This window comes from Osmia lignaria, chromosome 3 (assembly GCF_051020975.1).
Source record: "Osmia lignaria lignaria isolate PbOS001 chromosome 3, iyOsmLign1, whole genome shotgun sequence".
Classification (NCBI taxonomy): Eukaryota; Metazoa; Arthropoda; class Insecta; order Hymenoptera; family Megachilidae; genus Osmia; species Osmia lignaria.
In genome coordinates, this window is record NC_135034.1 from 12,585,711 (window position 1) to 12,606,654 (window position 20,944).

Genomic DNA, 20,944 nt, shown 5'->3' on the forward strand with positions numbered 1-20,944 from the left:
ATCAGGGGACCAGTGATCACCTGTTCGTTCTAACAATTACCTAAAAGGTCTAATCATTTTTTTACGAAAGAAATACGAATCGAATAGGATAGATTGAAATTTCGAAAGAACTATGTAAGTACCTAATACATATGTAATACGATTACATTCTTGTCCGTAGTGATCGATGCAACCGGAAGATACACCTGGGGTTTGTTATCCGGCAATGTGTACTGGTTAGGAGCTGTGGACCAATGTCGTGAAATGGAGATGAAATTCATCGAATGGCGGCAAAAGAGCAAAACGATTGAACGCGAAAGTAATCTACCACCATTTCTAGTCAGCATGTCATCCGTTACCTTCAACCTACACGTACCAAGTTCTAAGCTTAACGAGGTATGTGTTAAGTAAATGATGTATCGGTGTACCGGTGGTTAATTGATCTGAAACTTTTTTCAAACTGCTCACAACTTTTATTGGATTTCTAATGAGGTGTTTCTAAAGTTGTTAGTTTTCAGCGTAGAATAGAAGGTATTAGTTACCGAGTTCAGTTTCATCATCTGAATTAACCACCGGTACCGTTTAAAAGCGTATAGGTACTAAACGTTTAAATAATTTCAAGCGATATACGGAAAAATTTATATCTACAACGTAAGTAACTTGTTTCTGGCGTAACTTTGATTCTAAATAGAGGTGAAAGAAAACTTTTATAGAAAGGGGTAAAAGCAACACGATTACATTCACTTTCTCGAGAGCACAACTCGTAACCAACCATCTACGATTATTATCAGTCGTTTTTCATTCAATATACATAGTATGTATGATCAATTTGTTCTAGACTTACAAAATCATTTTTGGACTATGCTTACCCGATATTTGTGACACAAAGGACACTGAAAAGCTGTTATACTTTGCTCAAGATCCATCGAGAAGTAATTCATCCATGAAAATCGTGATTGAAAATGTTAGGAACCTCTCGAAAGGATACACGCTTTGGGAAGACAGAGTATTCTATGCTTTATTGTACTTGTGCTCAATTCTTTCATAAAATCATCATAATTAGCATGGTTTGATAACTGAATAAAGACACGATTTGCAGAGTGACATTCATCATAGTGGGTGTGTTGGTGATCCTGGCTACTTTCTACGACATTTATCTCAGATATCAGGTATTATACGCCGAAAAAACAAACCAAAACATGAGAAACGAAAATGAATCGGAAATGAAAAGTATGAACATTAATGAAACTACTACAGTCGAAGAAATTACGATCGCGAAATTATGGTCGGTCAAGAAACATAATGGAACGTTGGGTACCTTTCTTTTCTCTTTAATTCCAGAAATCATCATAAACGATGATGATGATGATGATGATGATGATGATGATGATGATGATGATGGATTCAATGGAATTTTTCAGATATATATGATTCGGATAGCGTACCAAAACCACTGTCGGAAGCACTGCTATCTTTCAGCTTGCTGTTGAATCTTTCAAAACTTTTTAGTTTCGATGTCGGAACTGATACTTTGGCACCTATTCACGGATTAAGATTTTTATCTATAATATGGGTCATTCTTGTTCACACTTGTTTAACCGTGAACGTACTTTCTGGTAAATAAAAACTTAATTAATACATAGTAATTTGTTTAAGTAAAGCAATGTAAACTTTTGCATATTTCTTTTCTATCGCAGAGGGTAAAACGTTCAAATCAAACGCGGAAAATGATTTCTTTTATCAAACCATCAGTAATGGCACGTACGCTGTCGACACGTTTTTCTTTATAAGGTATTAAGAAAACTGCACTTTTGCAGTATATTTTATTTACTATACTCGTATGTACAACTAAAAATAAATGAAACGTTGTTTCTTTTAGTGGATGTTTAGTATCGTTTCTTTATTTTCGTACGATTACGAAAGATGTTATAAAAAAGAAGAAGGTGGTGAAGGGTAACACTGGTCAACTCTTCCAGTTCTTAGGAATGATATGGTATAGATACTTTCGGTTGACTCCGATTTACCTTTTAGTAATTGGTTTGATCGAGGTGTTTATGAGCTGGTATTATAGTCACACGATGCTCGACATATACACACTCGATTATAAAAATTGCAGAAAATTCTGGTGGCGAAATGTTTTATACATTAATACTTATTTCCATATGGATGAGCGAGTGAGTAGACGATCCTTGTTATAGTAATAAAAAGCCTTGTTATTTTGTAATTTTCTGTTTTAATAGTGTATCGTGTGGAGCTGGTATTTAGCAAATGATACGCTATTTTATACCATTGGGATAATTATTCTTATAATTGCTGTAAGGTAAATGAATCATTTACTTTATCATTTCTTTTTCTCAAAGAAAAAAAGGTCATTGTTGATCGGCAGATTTCAATTTGAAATATGTATCAAAGCAATACTATTTGAAATTTACTTTTCCAGACACTTTCGTACTGCCAGCATCATGACAATATCCATTCTAATTATATCTTGGATTACCACAGTGATTATCTCCTTAAACATGGGCCATGTACCGAGGTAATTTTTCTGATATTATAACGATTAATATTTCAAAGAAGAATTTCAAATAAATCAAGACTGATTATAGTATTCAGGATCCATTCGCGCATTACGAGAGCCTATACGACAAACCCTGGTCCAGAATCGGACCGTATCTGTTTGGAATGCTAACAGGATGGTACCTTTATAAATCTGACTGCAAATTGTCAGTCAGTAAAGTGAGTATTTTTCCACTATCCACTATATGTAGTTAAACAATACAATTACGGAATATTCTCAACTATCAAGTGTCTCTCCCTGATATTACAGACTATAGCCTTAGTATATTGGATTCTCTCTTTCATCATCATGATAAGTATAGTGTATGGATTATACGGAACCATGTTTGGACCATTTATGGCTGCTGTATATACCGCGTTATCACATTCTGGGTGGGCGATTTCCATAGCATGGATTTTAATAGCTTGCGTCACTGGACACGGAGGTTTGTAGTTTTACACATTATTTATGATATTTATGATATTTATGATATTTATGATATTTATGATATTTATGATATTTATGATATTTATGATATTTTCAGGTATAGTCAATAAAGTACTATCCTGGAAAGGTTTATATCCTCTCTCTAGGTTGACTTATTGCGCCTATTTGATACATCCTGCCATCATGCGAGCAGTTGTGTTACGAGGAGAAGCTTCAATGCACTTAACGCAAGGGCTTATGGTATGAGATTCTCACGACAGTTGAATAATTTCATTATCGATTTAGCAAACCTATCCAATTCCATTTCTGTACATAGACTCCGTTAGATTTCGACTCGTACAACTTCTCTTCTGGTATTTATTTCATTCCCCACTCTCTTTTCTTTCACCTTCTCCCTCCTTTCTACCGGAGAAAGTGTTCAGGAATACCGCTCGAAATAAAGACAAAATTTAGTCTGTAGAAATATTCTATCTACATACATGTATAATCGTTATATTTTATTACAGGCAATACTATTTTTTGGATTCGTAATCTCAACGTACGCAGTTTCATTATTCCTCAGCTTGTTCTTCGAAGCTCCCATGGTGTCTTTATTAAGAATAGTTCATCCTTTGAGACAATGGAAGAAAACAATCTAATTGAACAACATTATGTATGTTCGACAGAAACAATCAACTTCTCACTGGTCTACTTTCTGATTAACAACAGACACAATATAACTGATTGCGAAACGGCACACATTATATAAGAAACTTGGCAAATATAAGTCAAAAATAAGATTTACTTATGCTCAAAACGTAGAAAAATAACAAGCACTTCCTGAGTTCACAACAACTATGTATGTACATACATGTTTTCATCAGATTATTAAAAAAAGCGAATTGTATTAAAAATTTCGAAAGCAATATTCAGGAAATTTACAAACCGGAGGAAGAATTTCAAGGAAGACTAGTCGAGCAATTAAAAAGCAGTCTATACGTATACATGTCTGTTTGTGTATACATACTTGTATACCTAAGTGGATTATTTAAACTTCTCGATTCGTTTCCAGATACGAATTACTTAAAATACCGACATTACCATCCCAAGATACTGTTTAAAATATTCTGTTGAGAGGCGCTGTCATTTACTATGAACAGATTTAAATCTGTATGGGAGCCGTTGGCATCGTCTTACCATAAGCCTTACCATAAACGATATTTCAGGAAAATGTGCAAGCAGAGAGACAGATAAACAACAAGAGATACGGTATCCGAAGGTGAAGAATTTTGTAACAGAAAATTGATGATTGATGAAACATGGAAATCATTTAACAAGAAAGGTCAACCATCGGCGGCCAAAGCCAATTTTGTACCTTCGCTTCGTTTCGTTTCGTTTCGTTTCGTTTAATTTGAACGATAAACTGATAGAAAAGTTGTTTTTTTTTCGGGGAAAAAGAAGAAGATATGAAATTTAATTTACTTTGACCAGATATTGAATTATTATAAAATACCATATCAACAATGATTTCAGAATGAAAGATTCTTCAGAATGATTTGGCAAATTTCTAAACGAACGCGTTCGATAAAAGGTAATCGTTACATGATGAAACTTCAAAGTAACGATGATTTGCAGCTTTCTTTTATTTCTTCTTATTAACAATTTGATAGTGGGTGTCACGTATTCGCAACATAAATTTCCCTTGGACGTCTTCCATGATTTGCTATTGTTCGCTGCAGAGAAGAAAAAGGAAAAGAAAAGGTAGAAGAAAGATGAAGAATGCAAGAACTCAAGAAGAAAAGGAAGAATATGATGTAGACTTTGAATACGACAATCTTTTCTTATTCTTATTCTTATTCTTATTCTTATTCTTATTCTTATTCTTATTCTTATTCATTATGAACGATGAACGTAATTACCATGACGAAAGATATTCATCTTGGTTTGAACTTCATAACACGTGGTGCGTGGCAATACCGAAAATAGTTATCGATTTCTTTCTAATACTTTCACTGTTGAATTCATTGGTTGGGTTCTAATTTTAAATAAAGATTTCGCTTTTATAATCGATCGATTCGATTGAACTAATTAAATATGTCGATCGGTATAGTAGAATTAAACATGTTTTGCTATGCTGTCTGTTTAGTAATGATCAGAAATCTATCTCGCTGAAATTTGGGAAATAGGTAGATAATTTTCTTTTTTATTTATTACTTATTTCCATGTTTCTCATCGTCAGTGTTCAAGAGTGATAAGCGAAGAGCCAAATCTATCATTTCCAGCTTACTATTTCGTAATTGCTAATTATTCATCTTTCTCGCTCGCTACCGATCATTCCTTTGCTAGACAACAACGTGTCGATAAATATTTACCAGAATATTTACTACGGTGAAAATAAAAAAAAGGTATTACGTTTTGTAAGTGCATCGTATTCAGTTTGTCATTTGGACATGCGCTTCGAATACGATTTACCGATGCTTCTGTTACGGTTCACTTTAATTAACTACTTAGAATTGCGACACTGGGGATAGATCGGTGTAATGATGGAGAAGGAGATGTAGAAAAACAAAGGAAAAGAGGAAAAATGAGGAAAATGAAATTGAATTTCAGCACGAGCGAGCAGTAAATGACAGCGTTCGACAAAACGCTATTCTACTCTGTAGAAACCATCCTCCTCTAATTGCAGGTAGATGGTTTCACGGTGAAACTTTTATTATACGATAGATACGGAAAATATCCTACTAACTCATGCGAAACATTGTCAAAAGCTACGTAACATCATTGCTGGTTACTAGTTATTAATTCGCTTTTTCTAGCAATGTCTTCTAGCTGATTATTATTGTATCCATGAAATATACGTGTATGTAAAATGAACGTTTGTTTTCTATAATATCCAAAAGAAAGAGAATAAAAGAGAAAAAGGTGAAAATTATTTTCATACGAAATTCCAAAATATTTTATGCAAAAAAAGAAAAAAAATCTACCAGAGAAGAGACTAGTTACAAAGGTCAGTCAGTCGTCGGTGTTTAAACATTCTTGTCGATTCGATTCGGTTCGGTTCGGTTCGGTTCAGTATTATAAATCTTTGGTTTCGTGTAAGCTTTCTAATTTTAACGAGCTAAATCTGGCTCCTTTCCTCTTTTTTACATCTTACCCGCCGAAGAACAATGTTTGACTATATTTAACGTGTTCGAAACCAATCACCTGTAGCGTGTCTTATACTACTTATTCGATACTAATGATAAATCTTTAGTCTCGAACGCACGCTAAAGACTATCTATCTCCACGATATTTCAATTGATTTTAGTTTCGTTTAAATATTTATCATTTATAAGGAAGCCGAAAAAATTTCGTAGGCGAACGGACACGAAATTATGCTAAATACGAGAGGCATGGTGCGTGTGTCGGCCGGCTAAAATATCCGGCCACTGGCAGTCACTTTTCAGTACAGGGAGGTTTGCTCCCCACCATGTATCTTGGTACTTTCATTACTACCAAGATATTCATCCGGAGGAGCCATTTTTCCACCATAGTCAGCCTCGTCGTTCTAGCTTATTGTTGACCACCGAACGAGGAGGAACCACCAACAGGTAGTTAGACAGAAGGAGACACTCGGGTCGTTTCTGGCTGGTCGAGGTGAATCGCGTCTGTTCTTCTCGGGAATTATGAGAACGAGAACGAAAGAGGAGGTTCTTGAAGAAATATCCTCTAAAGTAGAAGAAGCTAATCGAAATTCTCCTTCTTCTTTTTCTTCTTCATTTTTTCTTTTCCTTCATTTTTTCTTTGATCAACCTCGACCAGTGAACGTAATATTTTCTCTTGTTGTTGTGATATTTAACAAGATTCGTTCCGAGGAGAAGAACGTTTCTAGAGGACTTGAGAGCAGTGAAGAGTTTCCAGCAGTGTACGAAAAAAAACACGTGGTATTTTGATCATGATCGCTCGGGATTAATTAAATATTCGAACAATATCAAGCAGTGTAATACAGAGCAGTGTTTCGGTTTTTCATATAAATACAATGAACCGATCGTGGTGTTGGGCCGTTTTGGTGTGGTGGCTCGCAGTACACCGGGCAAAGTCGTCCTCGAACGTTTCAGAAAATCCTATACAAGATCTTTTGCCAAGCCAACGAACACAAAGTTGGACAGCAGGCGTTATCGAAGGAATTCCGAAGAAAAACTGGACTACCTTGTCAGAGGTATTGGAAATTTTTAACGTGCACCACCTTGCCAGTAACTGGACCGAAGGGAAGCATCCGGTCGAAGGACAATGCGACAAAGATGTGACAAGATATATCGAAGGATTGAGAAGAAACGAAGGATGGGCAATGAAAGGTAGAGTGAAAATTTAAATCATATCGAACACTTGCCGATTCGAAATGCATAAACTCGATAGTTGGTAAATGTAATAATTGAAAATTAGCATTAAATTTGGAACATTTTGACACTTTAAAGGTTTATAATATTTACCTAATTCATTCGTATAATCAGTATTCTTCTCTCTCTCTCTTCCCTCTTTCTTTCTTTCTTTTATAGATCAATTTCGTTTGATAGGTCACGCGAGTGGTTTTGCCAGAAACGTCCTCGATTAGACATCTGCCATCCAGCAGGTAGTTCCTCCTCCCGGTTTGTCTACTTTCATCGTGAAATTTCACTTTTCGCGACACAAAGAGCAAACCACCAGTGACTTCCACGATCGCCTTGACAACGGTCATGTTTAACTGATAATGTTCATTTTTTATTTTAATTGCAACTACAACTGGATAACCCAAGCTATCGTAAATATAAATTTACCCACAATTATCGATTGCAACGATTGCAACGATTGCAACATGTCGATAAAAGAATGTCACCCGGCATACCAAAGTCATATACAATATTTCTTTTGTCTCGCTACACCTTTAAGATTCATTTTGAAAAATTTTGTACGATACAGGTGAAAGGGTTAAGTGTGCCAAGGTTATCCCTTGGTCGAAGAACAGCTACTACCTCCTAGTTGCTTCCTTATTTCTTACGATCTTCTAAACATATCTTCGAAATTATACAGATAAATAAACGGTACGAATTGTTTCGCCGTTACTTTCGACGTTACGAAGAAGAAGTACTTAATCAAACATCGAACGGTAATAAACAACTCGATGAAACCAGTGAAATTTTCAAACTTTCTACCATTTTAGAATGTTTAAACGTATTTCCATATTTTAGGTTTTAGATGAAAGATTTAAGAATAATTTGAAGAAAAATGCTATAAATTTCATTTCTAAACTGATCCAAAACTTGTAACGATATTATCAGAGAAAAATAGAAAGTTTGTCGTATATCGCTGTTATTCTATGACATTCATTGTTTCCGGTTAGAATTCGTTGTTAATTTTCCAAGAGAAAAATTCGAACAGAACGGAACGGAATGGAAGGGAAGGAAATTTCTTCGCTTTCTCCTCTGAAGGAAGAGCGTGCTTTGTTATCATCGTAGAGAAGATTAAATTTGTACAATTGCAAAGGGAAAAGGTGAAAGGAAGAAGATCGTTGCGTCGCGTCGCGTCGCGAAAGATTAGGAACATTGCCGTTATGACATTATCATAGCGACGACCATTAATGGTGAGAACCATTCTGTGTTTAACTTTCGATCCTGCTTAACCTACATTCAAACTTCCGGTTTATACTTCACTTTCTGAACGTTCACAATGCTCAGTTTACTTGTTGAAAATTCATTGAAATCGACAAACCTAGAGATTTCATATGGCGTATGGCGTATACAGCCGGTAATAAAAAGATTGGTAAAAGTAAAAATATTTATGTACTCCTACAACACCCAAAACTTTTTTGTAAATTTTTTATGTTAGCAATTTCTATAAAATTTATAAATATTACAAATATTACAAATATTATAAATAGATAGATTAGTAGTAAGATTAGAAAGTTTAAGGAAGACTCATGCTAAAGAGTACAAGTCGAAGTAGAAACCGCGACAATTATCGAAATTACGTCACTGTGGGTTTGAATTGAAAGGATTGCGTGGAAGCCGGGTTTGCAAACGCGTAACTTTCACGTAAGCAAACTTTTCTTGAATATTATATTTCTTCTTATTTCATTTCACTTTATCCTCTTTCTTTCTATCTTTCTTACGTTATCAGAAAGCTGACATAACGATTAAAAGCTGAACAGCTTCCTAGTTCGTAGAACATTATTAGCAATATTACGTATCAGGTTACTCATCAGCTTTCCTTTCAAATTGATTATTTCTTTTAACAGCAGCCCGAAATTTTGTAAAATCAAATTCATTTTATCAGCTAAAAGCCATCAGAATATTTAAGCGAATGCCGTGCTTGCATGTTCTTGCATAAATTAGATGAAGAATACGTAACTCTCGTTTATCTTGGCATAGGTAATTAATATGAAAAAATTGTTGAAAGTATTTTCATAAAAAGTAGCTTTATTACTCCGCATTTCACTCATGTCAGAAAAAAGTGAAATCTTTCTACATTGTTTCATAATAGATACAAGTTATGCAGCAACCTGATAGTAGACTTGCAACTTATATTAGAGATTAATGTTTCGATTATATAAGACAGATATGTTCCTTTATCTACTTTCTACGTGCACCCACCGCCTAAACAAGTTTCTTCTGATAAATAAATAAAACGCTTTATTGTCGTATCTGAACGTCATCGCTTATTAAAACTATACGAAAAGTAGAAAGTAGCTGTACCAGAGCGTGCGAGTTGTGCAACGTAACGGGCCAAATACGATTAATACGATTAATACGATTAATACGATTAAGAAAAATGAGAATCTGATGCATCTTTCTACTTGATTAAACACTAAATCCGCTATAAAATGGTAACCATTCAAGCGATACTACTTACTTTACCAAAGTACAATTAGGCGAGAAAAGGTTGGACGCGTTATAATTTCATTCTGATGCAACCAAAGTGCATCCTTTTTGTCATCGTCTGTATCGTCCACGTCCACGTCCACGTTCTCGTTCAGAGGGACATTAATATTGCAACACGATCAGCTATGTAAAGAAGAGCCTTTCTCTTTTCAAATTACTTTCCCTGACCGGAACGTGATATCTGGCACGTTTTCATGGTGCTAAAAGTAGTGGTTCTTGAATGATCCAATAATATTTCTAATTTTTCTGCCCGAAGGAACTTTTACTTTACTTAATTGAAAGCTTAGAAATGTTGAGAAGAATTTGAAAGAATGCTCTTGAAACCGATACAACAATTACGATTACTCGTAATTGACAATGTAGTAACGAACAAAGAATGCATGCAGCGAATTAAGACCAAGGCTTTTTTTTTTTTTTTATTTTTTCCTTTTCTTTTCTTTTCACTAACGCTTATTGCAACAGCCCTTGAACTGTGACGAGCAAACCTCGACCATGAACGGTCGAGGTAATGCTTCGAGGAACAGACTTTCCTGCAAACCGGTCATACTCCTTGCACAGAACCTATGCCATTCGTTTCTTTTGTAAAACTCTTTTTACTCGTAATAACGACGTATGTATGTATGTACATATCTTGTTCAATGCCATACTAGCGTCTTTGAGAGCACGTTCAACTTTCTTTCTTCTTCCTAAACTTTAACTTACAGCTTACAGCTTACAGCTTACAGCTTACAGCTTACAACTTACAACTTCGTTTACTCGTCGACTACAAAATATATACTATAATATAAGTATAATATAATCTGACCCCCGATGTTTTAAAGCGATTTTACTGATTGTCTGTTCCAGTGGACGATGCCTCGGGCAGATACACCAATGGTTTCTTCTGGGGAAACTCTTATTACGTTGGTTCGTCAACCGAGTGCGCTTATATTAACGAAAACTATAGCAGAAAAATGAAAATGAACCAGCAAGAGGTTGAAGAACGGGACCTGGCGAATACGGAACCGCGAAAAAGAAACGACGGTTTTAGTGGAAATAATCTCTGGAGTGAAACTAGATCGGACAAAGCACCTTTCAAATTGGGATTTTATATGATGACCATTTCAGTAAACGTATCACTCTCCTCTATGGTAAATAATCTCCTCTATCTTTACCATAGATGGGCTAGATGGAAAAAAAACTATGATTCTTTTTCATTCACAGACAAGAACCATCTATCTTGGAGTCTGTCTACCATTTTCATGCAGCGCTTCCGATGTTTCCGTAATAGCAAAATTGGCCGCGAGTCAATTAGCAACCAAACACTCGTCCATCGAGAAGATTCGTGATCAACACGACATGTACAACATGTACGAGGACCCAGTCTTCTGGATCTTATTGTACGTTCTATTGTACCATCAACCTTCGAATCTTGCCTAATCGTAATCCTTTCATTTCGAATGAATATTACAAATTTATTGCAGCGGTGTAAGCGCGATGGTTATCACTCTAATGGCAATTGGTACCGGCTACGACCTTTATATAACAAGAAAATACACTGGTGGTAGAAACGTGGTGATGTACGATTTAGAAAGGCACGCTAAACTAGAACAACTGGCTGTTGGAAATGAAAAGCCATTAAGTGGTAAGGACGCGAATGATTTCCGTTTAATACCCTTGAAATATGTATACCCTCCTGCCCTCCAGGGCAGAGCTTCTCCAGAACGAACAACGTTCTACATACTACGGGGGCTAGCACGGTACAAGGACAATACACGCTAAGAATTATATTCCATAACTTTTCAAGGTAAGGTCTACCTTCCTGTTCCAGCAACTGAAACTATCATCAACGGATCACAGTCATTGCCGGTTAATAACAACAATGATCACGAGGGTGGTAGCCTACGATCGGCTAGTCCGCAAGTACATCAATTCGGTAAGTTATTCCAGGGAATTCGCGTTTCTAGAGAATTCTAGGTATGTAAATTGGTAAAATCTAATTACCTCGTTTGCAGCGGTCATCGAAGAACTGATCCTTTCCTTCTCGGTACGCGGCAACGTGAACATCATCTGCGATGACAAAGTTGGCGGTGACACTATAAGCACTATCCACGGTTTGAAGGCGATATCCATGGCCTGGGTTATCCTTGGTCATACCTGCATCACTGCCTTCAAATACTCCGACAACATGGAGTATCGCAAAGTCGTAGAAAGGAAATTTCTCTTCCAAACAATTACCAATGGAGCATTCAGTGTCGATACGTTTTTCTTTATGGGTGGTTTACTCGTCAGCTTCTTGTACTTTCGAACGAACGCGAAAGGAGACTTGAATAAATTAACCCACGGTACCAAGGGTTTCATAGCTGGGGGTCTCAAGTTCGTCGGACTTATTATGTACAGATTCTGTCGACTGACAGCTCCGTACATGTATGTTCTTGGAGTGGTACAAGTCGCGATGAAATGGTTTCATTCCAATTCTGTCTTTGAACCACCAACACCTGATCATTACAATTGTCCTAATTATTGGTGGAGAAATTTCCTTTATATTAATACACTCTTCCCAGTCGATCAAATGGTCAGTGTTTTCATAATATCATGTATATCATTTATAATATCTTCTCTCCCAAAACGTACATCCTACTTTTTCTAGTGTATGATTTGGAGCTGGTACGTTGCGGATGACACGCAATTCTACACAGTCGGTGCCGTAATACTAATCTTGGCTACTAACCACTTCAAGATTGCTACTTTCGCATTGACCACTTTGTTACTTAGTTCCTGGTTAACCACGGGTTACATCGCTTTAGTGAACAATCATATGCCAAGCTCGGACGACCCGTTGGCATTATTCGATAAAATCTACGACAAACCGTGGACCAGACTAGGTCCCTATCTCATAGGCATGTCGATAGGATACTTTCTTTTTAAGACTGATTGCAAACTGAACATGTCCAAGGTAAATGAAAGATTTTCTCTGTTCCGTATGAAAAATTCTAATAGATAAATCTAATATGCTGGCCATTTTTTAGACGACCGTCTTCATTGGCTGGCTTCTCTCTTCGGCATGTCTTTTGAGCTTGTTGTACGGTTTGTACGAGACAGAACTTACTCCTATAATGTCAGCAGCTTATTCCTCGTTAAGTCATAGCATCTGGGCGCTTGGTTTATCATGGATCGTTGTCGCCTGCAGCACAGGCTATGGAGGTAAACATTTCTTCTTCTTCTTCTTCTTCTTTTTTTTTTTTTTAATACAATTACATATTTTTCATTTTCCAACAGCGTCTTGGTAATTCATTTTTCATTTAAAAATCCTCACTTTCAATACAGGATATGTCAATAGCATTCTGTCGGCACCGATTCTCTATCCGGTCAGCAGGATAACATACTGTGCTTACTTGGTGCATCCGCTCGTCATTCGATTAACAGCTATGAATTTGGACTCACCGTTTCATTTAGGAAACTATACTATGGTAATGACAGCATAACGATGCAAAAACGTCCTTAAAACTTGATCCTTTTTTTTCTCGTAGATTCATAGATTCATAGATTCATTGATTCACCCAATCATATACGATTTTCAGATGATTACTTTCTTCGGCCAACTGGTGCTCTCGTACTTGTTGTCGTTCATCATCTCGGTCTCCTTCGAGGCTCCTATTGTGAGCATGTTGAAAATACTTTCTCCCAAAAAACGAAAGTGCATACAATGAGGCAGTGGTAAAACATGTCTCGTAAAACTATTTGTACGTCTTTATTTTATGTTTTAATGTAATTAATGTGATGAAAAAAGAAAAAAAAAAAAAAAAAAAGAAAGCATAAACCAGTGAGAAAACGTTGACATGTTACAAATATAGTGCAAGTCCAACACACATTCCTTTAGCCTTAATTTTACTGAAAAATTGTTACTTATAAAATAAATTATTTGTCTTTGTATGTCTGACTTTTTCATCCTACGGAAAAGAATTTCTACCTTTCTTCTTTTTATCAATGCATTTTATTTTCACACAAAGTGTGTAGAAAATATACCATTTTTCATTTTCTCTTTCTTTAAAGTTTACCATAAAAGTTACTTGCTTCTTACTGTTTTATATCATACCATGCTTTAAATAACTCTCGTTTATTAATATCTCAATATAGTAATACAGTAACAAAAATAGAAATAACGTTTCACAGGCCACCTTCTATTGCGACTTCTGTACCGATGTCTACATAGTGGGCTCCTTGACTTACAAATTCCCTCAACTTTTCTATTGTATTTGCATCAAATATATTTTCTTCAGCCTGGACTAACTGTTTTACAACTTCGTATTTCGCTTCCTTACATTCCTTGAAACTTTCAATGTTTCTATCCAATAAGAATTCTACAAGGCCTGGATAAGACGATATGTATTCTTGACCCCATATTTGAGATGCTATAACCGCTAACGCTTCTAACCCAGCTTGCCTAATGTCTGCAAATGGTTGTCTGCATATCGTTACAATCATGCCCAATGAATCATCGCATAAAGCATCGAACCATGATTTCGTTAATGACAAAATTCTATTGTCCTGTTCTACTTTTGGTACATCGAGTATAAGAGCCAAATTATTCAACCCACGAATTCTTAATTCTGTAGGCATTCTCTGTATTATCTCGCCGATTTTTTTTAATGCACATGGCATTGCATCCCCTAAACTTTGCAAAGTATATTTACCTTCTACACTCGCTGATACGTGTCCCAATGTATCTAATGCAACACCAAGTATACTTTCATCTCCGCTTTCTATTACTTCGAACAGCGAAGAAACAACAATTGGATACTTTGAAAATATTTCATTCGGCCAATAACGTGCAACGTTACCAAAAAATTTCATCAAACCAGGAACCAATAAATTTGACAATGGACTTTCATTAGCTTGTGCTATTTTTTCAACCAATTTTCTCAACACATCTTGCTCTTCTAAATAACGCAACCCTTCTTCTGTTAATGCCAACTGTGTCAAAATTTCTAATGCATTTACTTCAATTAATATATCATTGCTTTCCAGGATGTCCAACAAACTATTCAAAAATCCTGATCTAACAGTTGCTTCTAAGCCTTCCTTTGAAGATTTTGCAATATCCACAACCACTTCGTATACACGAAAACTGATGATATCATTTTTTACCAATAGCCTAGCAAAACTACTTAACGATTCACCTGTGTATAAAATCTGTAATCCATTTGAATTTTTACCAATTTCTTTCATTACACACATTGCACATTTAGCTACCATTAAATTATCATCTGCAATTTTATTTATAACAGTAACCAGCGCATTGATATCCGTCAACAACAAAGATATCTTTTCGGGATTAGAAGCGATGCATAAAATTTCATGCAAAACAATCGATCTAACTATGCCATCTGGATGATTTAATAATTCCAATATTTCTGCTGAATATCTTTCGTATACTTCCCCAGCTTCTGTGATAGTAAACAATATCTTCAAAATTTCACACACTTCCTGTATAACTTCTCTGCAATGGAAAAATCGCTGGTAAATGTATAATTTCAGACATTTCATTATATAATAATATACTTCCAACAATATACTCATTGATAAATAAACTAAATAAATAAACAGTAAAGAAGAAACGAAAGGTGTTCCTTCTCATTTATAGCAAATTTCTTTCATATTTCTTTTTAATTATATATAAAAAAAAATTAAAAAATTATCCCTCTTATTATACCTGTCATTCGAGGTTAATTGTGTAAATAATTGACGAAAATCCACATTACGAGAAATTTGTTCAGCTTCTCTGTTATTCTGATTTCCCAATTTAATCTTAATTTCTGATAGAACATTTTTCTTCTCTTCAACGTCACTTAGTTCGCTAAGACGAAAAATTTTCAATTGCAACCACTCCGCCATGGCCGCCATATAACTGACATTACTTTTTTGAAAGTTTCACCAGTCTGTGACTACAGGTAATTACAACAAAACTGGACATGCCTTTGCTTTGGAGGGAGTCATGATTTTATGGGGTCCCAGACACCCCAACGCCTGTTTTACCAGTACCTTTTACGACATCCCGAACTAACAACCGCAAGGACATAGTTTTGATTCTCTTTGATTTTTTCTTCTTTTTAGAAATCAGTTACAATTGGCACAAGGACGAAAACTGATTTTAAAAAGTATTTCAAAAACACCTCCATAAACCAAGTATTTTTTTGAAATTCAATCTCAGCGCCATCTATACACAAGCGAATCAAACTACTCGACAACTAACCGGTCGATATTCCTAAACAGAGGACCGTGAGCGCCATCTATCAGAAATACGTGGAAACTGAACGACATGTAGTTTCCGCGAGTACCTGATAGATGGCGCTAGCATTCCCCGGTATGATAATCGTGCCTGTTTTACCAGTCCCTCTTTTACCGCACCAAAGACTGACGTTTGAAAACCAAAAAGATCAAATTTTTACTCCCTTTGATATTATTTTTTTTTTTTTCGTAGAAATCAGTCAAAAGCAGCACAAGATTGAACAATTGTTATTATCATTGCTTGATAAACTTGGCTCCACTGGCTTAGACCGCCATTTTCCCTAGAAGGACGCCGAGCGTGGCGGAGCATGATCGAAGGTGAACAAAGGACATATCCAGGCTTTTTGTATCTATAGTCACTGCTAGTATGTTGTACATACACACATACATACAGATCTCGTGACCCCATCAAAATTAAATACCAACTTATAAAACAATAATTTACTTTTTTATAAAAATATAATGTATATTTATATATAATAAACCGTTCATACTTTAATTATTACAGGAAATAAAAAAAGAATACAATCCACAGATATTTGCAATCATAATCCTATAAAATTTTAGAAATACACAAATTTACATACACCAATAAATGTAAATTAATAATATTATTTTCTGCTTTTATTTTTAATGATATACATTATGTATATATATATATATATATATATCATTGAAGAAATTGGTAACTAAATAAGAAATTTTCTATTATATAAAATAAAAAGATATATGTTACACCATTATTGTTCTGTGCAAGGTGACACTGCGTTCGATAAAAAATCATTTGAAAATATTTGAAATTCTATCAATTTCTAATAGAAAGAGAAAGAACAAGATTAAGTAAAGACTTCAAAAAGTTAAAAAACTGTACTTTTAATCGAACAAAAAGTTGGACATTGTTCAAACATTTATAATAATTCTAGGGGTCAATGAGCTTTCATATTTTATACTTGACGCAAGATCTACAGATCTTATAACTTGTTCCGTCTGTACTGGCCAGTAGTCACAATAGTACATGGTAGTAAGTACAGTTCTATACGTCACAAAAACGTCCTTCTGTATGGTTGTGTTTCAAATTGTTTCTTTTTCAGTTAACACAAGGTAACGATAATCAAAATATACATAATGACGTTTCTATTATTCGACAATGAAGTTTGTTATAATCAGGGAACATTTTCCTAGTTGCACGATGCACGAAGTCGAGCGTGTTTATTATAATAGCATATATCGTATTTTCGTATTACCTTATCAGGTCATCCAGTGATACCTGTTATTGCGTTAGTTATGCATTGCATCAAGCTTAGATTCTATAAATTATTTTTATAAAGAGTCAAATAAATACTCAATCTTGTTGTAAAAGGAATATAAATGTTTAAACATTTCATGTATATATATATATATATAGGCATATATATATATATATATATATGTACATATATGCGTGTATAAATCTTTAAATAATACTTTCAGCACTGTGTATTAAAAGAAATGGCAGTAGACTTGGATCCGAATGATCCTCAAATACGTTTATCACAATTTCTTTATGTTGGAAAAGAATATCCTGATTATCAACCAGGAAATTGGTTTGTCCATAATTACTTTTTAGCTAAAAATGTTCCATCTATAGAAGAACTCGCAGAGAATATAGAGAAGCAACTGTTACCAGTGGAAATTATTACAAAGGTACAATTGTATTTTGCTTAGAGAAAACAATTATCTACAAGTAATTCAGATTTTTAATTAATTTTAATAATTAATTTCTATCATAGGCATTTGAAAGTAACCTTGTTCCAAATCCAGAAACATTAGTATTTGCACTTGCTGTTTGCTGTAGACAAATGAAAAGTGAGACTTTACGTCATGCAGCTTACGCAGCCCTGAATAAAATATGTGCATCCCCGCAACATTTTATCTTGTTTATCAAATTTGCTTCCCAAATAAGTAAACAAAAAGAACTGGATGCAAATAGTAGTTCAAAGCATGGATGGGGTCAAGGCTTAAGAAAGGCTGTAAATCATTGGTATTTGTCAAAAACTCCAATGGAGTTGGCAAAGTGTGTAACAAGGTATAGAGGCAGATACGGTTGGAAGCATAAAGATATCATAAAACTATCACATCCTGTATCCAAGAATCCTGGTATTTATTTTGTTAAAATGCACTTATCGGATAAATAACCATTTTAATGGATTAAATAATGCGTTATTAAATAGGTGGAGAAATTGTTTTTAAATATATAATACGAGGTTTGGAAGAAATTAATAAATCGTTTGATGAGAATTCTGAATTCACGGAAATAATAGAATACATTAAAAATGTTGAAGACTTTAAACACTGCAGCGACCAAGTTCGGGCTGCTGCTCTTTTAGAAACCTATAAACTGACATTAGATCATGTACCTGGACATTTGTTAAAGTCTAAAGAAGTATATATCATAAATAACAAAAATTGTTATTACGCTATTGTGTATTTTGTATTGATGCTAAATAATTATTCATCATTTATAGATTTGGAATGCATTAATACCGTCAATGGATTTGCACATGCTCTTAACTAATCTGCAGAGAATACATAATCTTGAATTATTAAGACCAAACTCGCCCACAGTTTCTAAAGTAACAGAGCAACTTATTAATGACGAAAATATATCCCGAAGTAAGGTTCATCCAGCTCTAGTATTAGTTACAATAAGGGATTATGAAAATTCTGGAAAGTAGGTATCGCTAATCAGCAATTAAAAAAACTTTTCTTTGAAAAATAATTATATAATATATTCTTTTCAAAGACCACTAACGTATGAAAAAAGAAAAATCAGAGAACAGTTTGATAAACCTTTGCCAGCTCCGCCTAAACCGAATTCTAAAATCATTGATGCTCTCTATAAACTGTTAAACCTTTCATTTGCTGTAAGTATACATGTACATACATATATTACATATAAATATACATACATATAGTAGCTCTTTTATCCATATATTCTACTTAATCTATCTTCTGTATAGCATATTCAATCAACTGGTTTACGTTACATGGTAACAATTAATATGAACAAAGTGATGTTGGAAACGCATGCTTGGCGTAGCGGAAATGTAAATGGTGCCGAAGCAGGGTGCATGATAGCACTTGCGCTTCTTCGCAGTGAGAAGAATGTCACCATAGCGACGTTTAAAAATGTTGGTATTCATACTGTAAACATTGACAAAACTGCTTCCTTTGGTCAGGCTATGAGAAGATTGCAACAGATGCCTGTTGGAAATGTAAATTTGGGTAAACCGATGTCGTGGGCCGCTTATCAAAATAATAAATACGACGTATTTATTAACGTCGTAGATCAAATATTCGAAAAAACTGATACTTCTGAAGAGGCTCTTCAAGCATACAAAGCTAAAGTTAAACTTCCAAATACAAAGTAAATAAGTCTTGAAATAATTACACCGGGGTTAGGGGTAAATAACATAATAATTTATTTATTAATTTTCAGGTTAATAAATTGTGCTGTATGTTCTTCGTCGACGTATCGTAAGAAAAAAGTTGATGGAAATATTTTAACAATTAACGGGTTTGACGCTACTGTACCTGTAATTATACAGGCTTTTGCAAAATCTCTCTTTTAATTACTGCATGCATAGCAGTTCTTTCTTTGGCAAACAAGTACTAGCTGACCAATTACTACGCTATACGATTATGGCATTGTCAATTAAGGAATACATTCAAACACGTACACTGTTACGATTAGAACCGTCAAAAATAATTTCCAATAATCTATCAATTCTACTAGTCTGATGCTGATGTAGTAGTCAAAGCATAGAAAATTACTATTTTCTACTGTTAAAAGAAAAGTAGAGAGCTTGTTGTTAACTTGTTGTTTCCAAGTATTCAAACAGAAACAACGCGAACATTTCAATAGGATATTAAAGAAAGAAAGAAAGAAAGAAAGAAAGAAAGAAAGAAAGAAAGAAAGAAAGAAAAAAATTTGTTTTAAAATAATGCCGAAAATTTTATTTAATTTAAAACAATCTCTCTCAACGATTTCGAATTAATTCTAAAAATTACCAGTTGACATTATACATTTAATTTAATACATACATATAAAAGCCATATTTATAAGAAATAATATACGGTTTCGTTTTTTTATACATACATATGTATATGTTTGGTACGATTAGAGAGAAAGAACTGTTCGGCACTTAACGTTAATTCGTTTCTAATTCCTAACATTATAATTATCTAATATCAATATTAATATCTCAACATTACTAAATATTTACTGCATGTTTTTAGCATTTAGAGTGAGCTGTGTAATTTTTGATATAATTTTATTTGCGTTTCGAGGGTGGTCCAATGAACTCTGTAAATATTTCTTTACACAACGGATAACACAATGACAAATGAATCGATAATTGACAAGTAAATGAATGTGATACATCTGTGATCGACCACTTGATTAGATAAAGGAAGATATTTCAAACGACATGGACCACTTTATGTCATTTAGAAACAGGTATAGATTTATTAATGTGTCGTTTTCCATTTTATAAAATCCGTTGCGCAGCTAAAAACAACAAAATAATTAGGATAAGACTGCATATTAGATACGAGGCAAGTATCTAAAACAGCCTTTCGGGCATTTTTCAATTAATGTTAAAAGATACTTTTACTTTCATCCTATCTGCTTATTTCAACTGGTTAACGGTAAAGGTGTCTGTAAAATCTCTATCGAAACATATATACATATAGATGTAACGTAATGTTTAAGGTATTACACATTTAGGGCTGGTGCGCTTCTGGAAGTTTGAATTAGAATTTAAAAAGAGGAAAAAAAAAA

The 20,944-nt window shown here is 34.5% G+C and overlaps 3 protein-coding genes across 4 annotated transcripts; 2 read left to right on the forward strand and 1 right to left on the reverse strand.

Moving 5' to 3' along the window:
• Positions 1-16: 16 nt before the first annotated feature.
• LOC117610686 (uncharacterized) lies at positions 17-13,647 on the forward strand. Its single transcript, XM_076693171.1, has 22 exons — positions 17-375; positions 818-1,002; positions 1,079-1,293; positions 1,401-1,595; positions 1,677-1,770; positions 1,859-2,153; positions 2,220-2,299; positions 2,420-2,515; positions 2,586-2,715; positions 2,807-2,981; positions 3,081-3,223; positions 3,490-3,615; positions 6,921-7,296; positions 10,702-10,985; positions 11,059-11,234; positions 11,319-11,479; positions 11,642-11,770; positions 11,850-12,409; positions 12,485-12,790; positions 12,864-13,038; positions 13,162-13,304; positions 13,416-13,647. Exons 1-22 carry the CDS (start codon positions 244-246, stop codon positions 13,542-13,544), a joined length of 4,305 nt encoding a protein of 1,434 aa, XP_076549286.1. The 5' UTR covers positions 17-243; the 3' UTR covers positions 13,545-13,647.
• On the reverse strand, positions 13,627-15,768 carry LOC117610764 (26S proteasome non-ATPase regulatory subunit 5). Its single transcript, XM_034338522.2, has 2 exons — positions 15,548-15,768; positions 13,627-15,334 (listed from the first exon to the last, which is right to left on the reverse strand). The coding sequence occupies exons 1-2, from the start codon at positions 15,736-15,738 to the stop codon at positions 14,002-14,004; spliced, it is 1,524 nt and encodes a 507-aa protein (XP_034194413.2). The 5' UTR covers positions 15,739-15,768; the 3' UTR covers positions 13,627-14,001.
• Positions 15,769-16,877: 1,109 nt separating this feature from the next.
• LOC117610702 (RNA-binding protein RO60) lies at positions 16,878-19,889 on the forward strand. 2 transcript variants are annotated; one of them, XM_076693400.1, is made up of 9 exons: positions 16,883-16,962; positions 17,046-17,223; positions 17,593-17,805; positions 17,892-18,258; positions 18,333-18,544; positions 18,627-18,832; positions 18,905-19,025; positions 19,122-19,528; positions 19,601-19,889. In XM_076693400.1, exons 3-9 carry the CDS (start codon positions 17,611-17,613, stop codon positions 19,731-19,733), a joined length of 1,641 nt encoding a protein of 546 aa, XP_076549515.1. In that variant the 5' UTR covers positions 16,883-16,962; positions 17,046-17,223; positions 17,593-17,610; the 3' UTR covers positions 19,734-19,889. The 2 variants fall into 2 exon arrangements, with proteins under 2 accessions (XP_034194264.1, XP_076549515.1); XM_034338373.2 differs by having other exon boundaries at positions 16,878-17,143.
• The last annotated feature ends 1,055 nt before the right edge of the window (positions 19,890-20,944 follow it).

Excerpts from the sequence above, each read along its gene's own strand:
- LOC117610764 (XM_034338522.2), bottom strand. The coding sequence starts at position 15,738 with ATGGCGGCCATGGCGGAGTGGTTGCAATTGAAAATTTTTCGTCTTAGC. Across the intron at positions 15,335-15,547 it reads CAATTAACCTCGAATGACAG|AGAAGTTATACAGGAAGTGT; the intron begins GTATAATAAGAG and ends TTTCCATTGCAG.
- LOC117610702 (XM_034338373.2), top strand. Across the intron at positions 19,026-19,121 it reads TGTTAAACCTTTCATTTGCT|CATATTCAATCAACTGGTTT; the intron begins GTAAGTATACAT and ends TCTTCTGTATAG. Across the intron at positions 19,529-19,600 it reads GTTAAACTTCCAAATACAAA|GTTAATAAATTGTGCTGTAT; the intron begins GTAAATAAGTCT and ends ATTAATTTTCAG.
- LOC117610686 (XM_076693171.1), top strand. The coding sequence starts at position 244 with ATGGAGATGAAATTCATCGAATGGCGGCAAAAGAGCAAAACGATTGAA. Across the intron at positions 2,516-2,585 it reads AACATGGGCCATGTACCGAG|TATTCAGGATCCATTCGCGC; the intron begins GTAATTTTTCTG and ends GACTGATTATAG. Across the intron at positions 11,480-11,641 it reads AAATGAAAAGCCATTAAGTG|GTAAGGTCTACCTTCCTGTT; the intron begins GTAAGGACGCGA and ends TAACTTTTCAAG.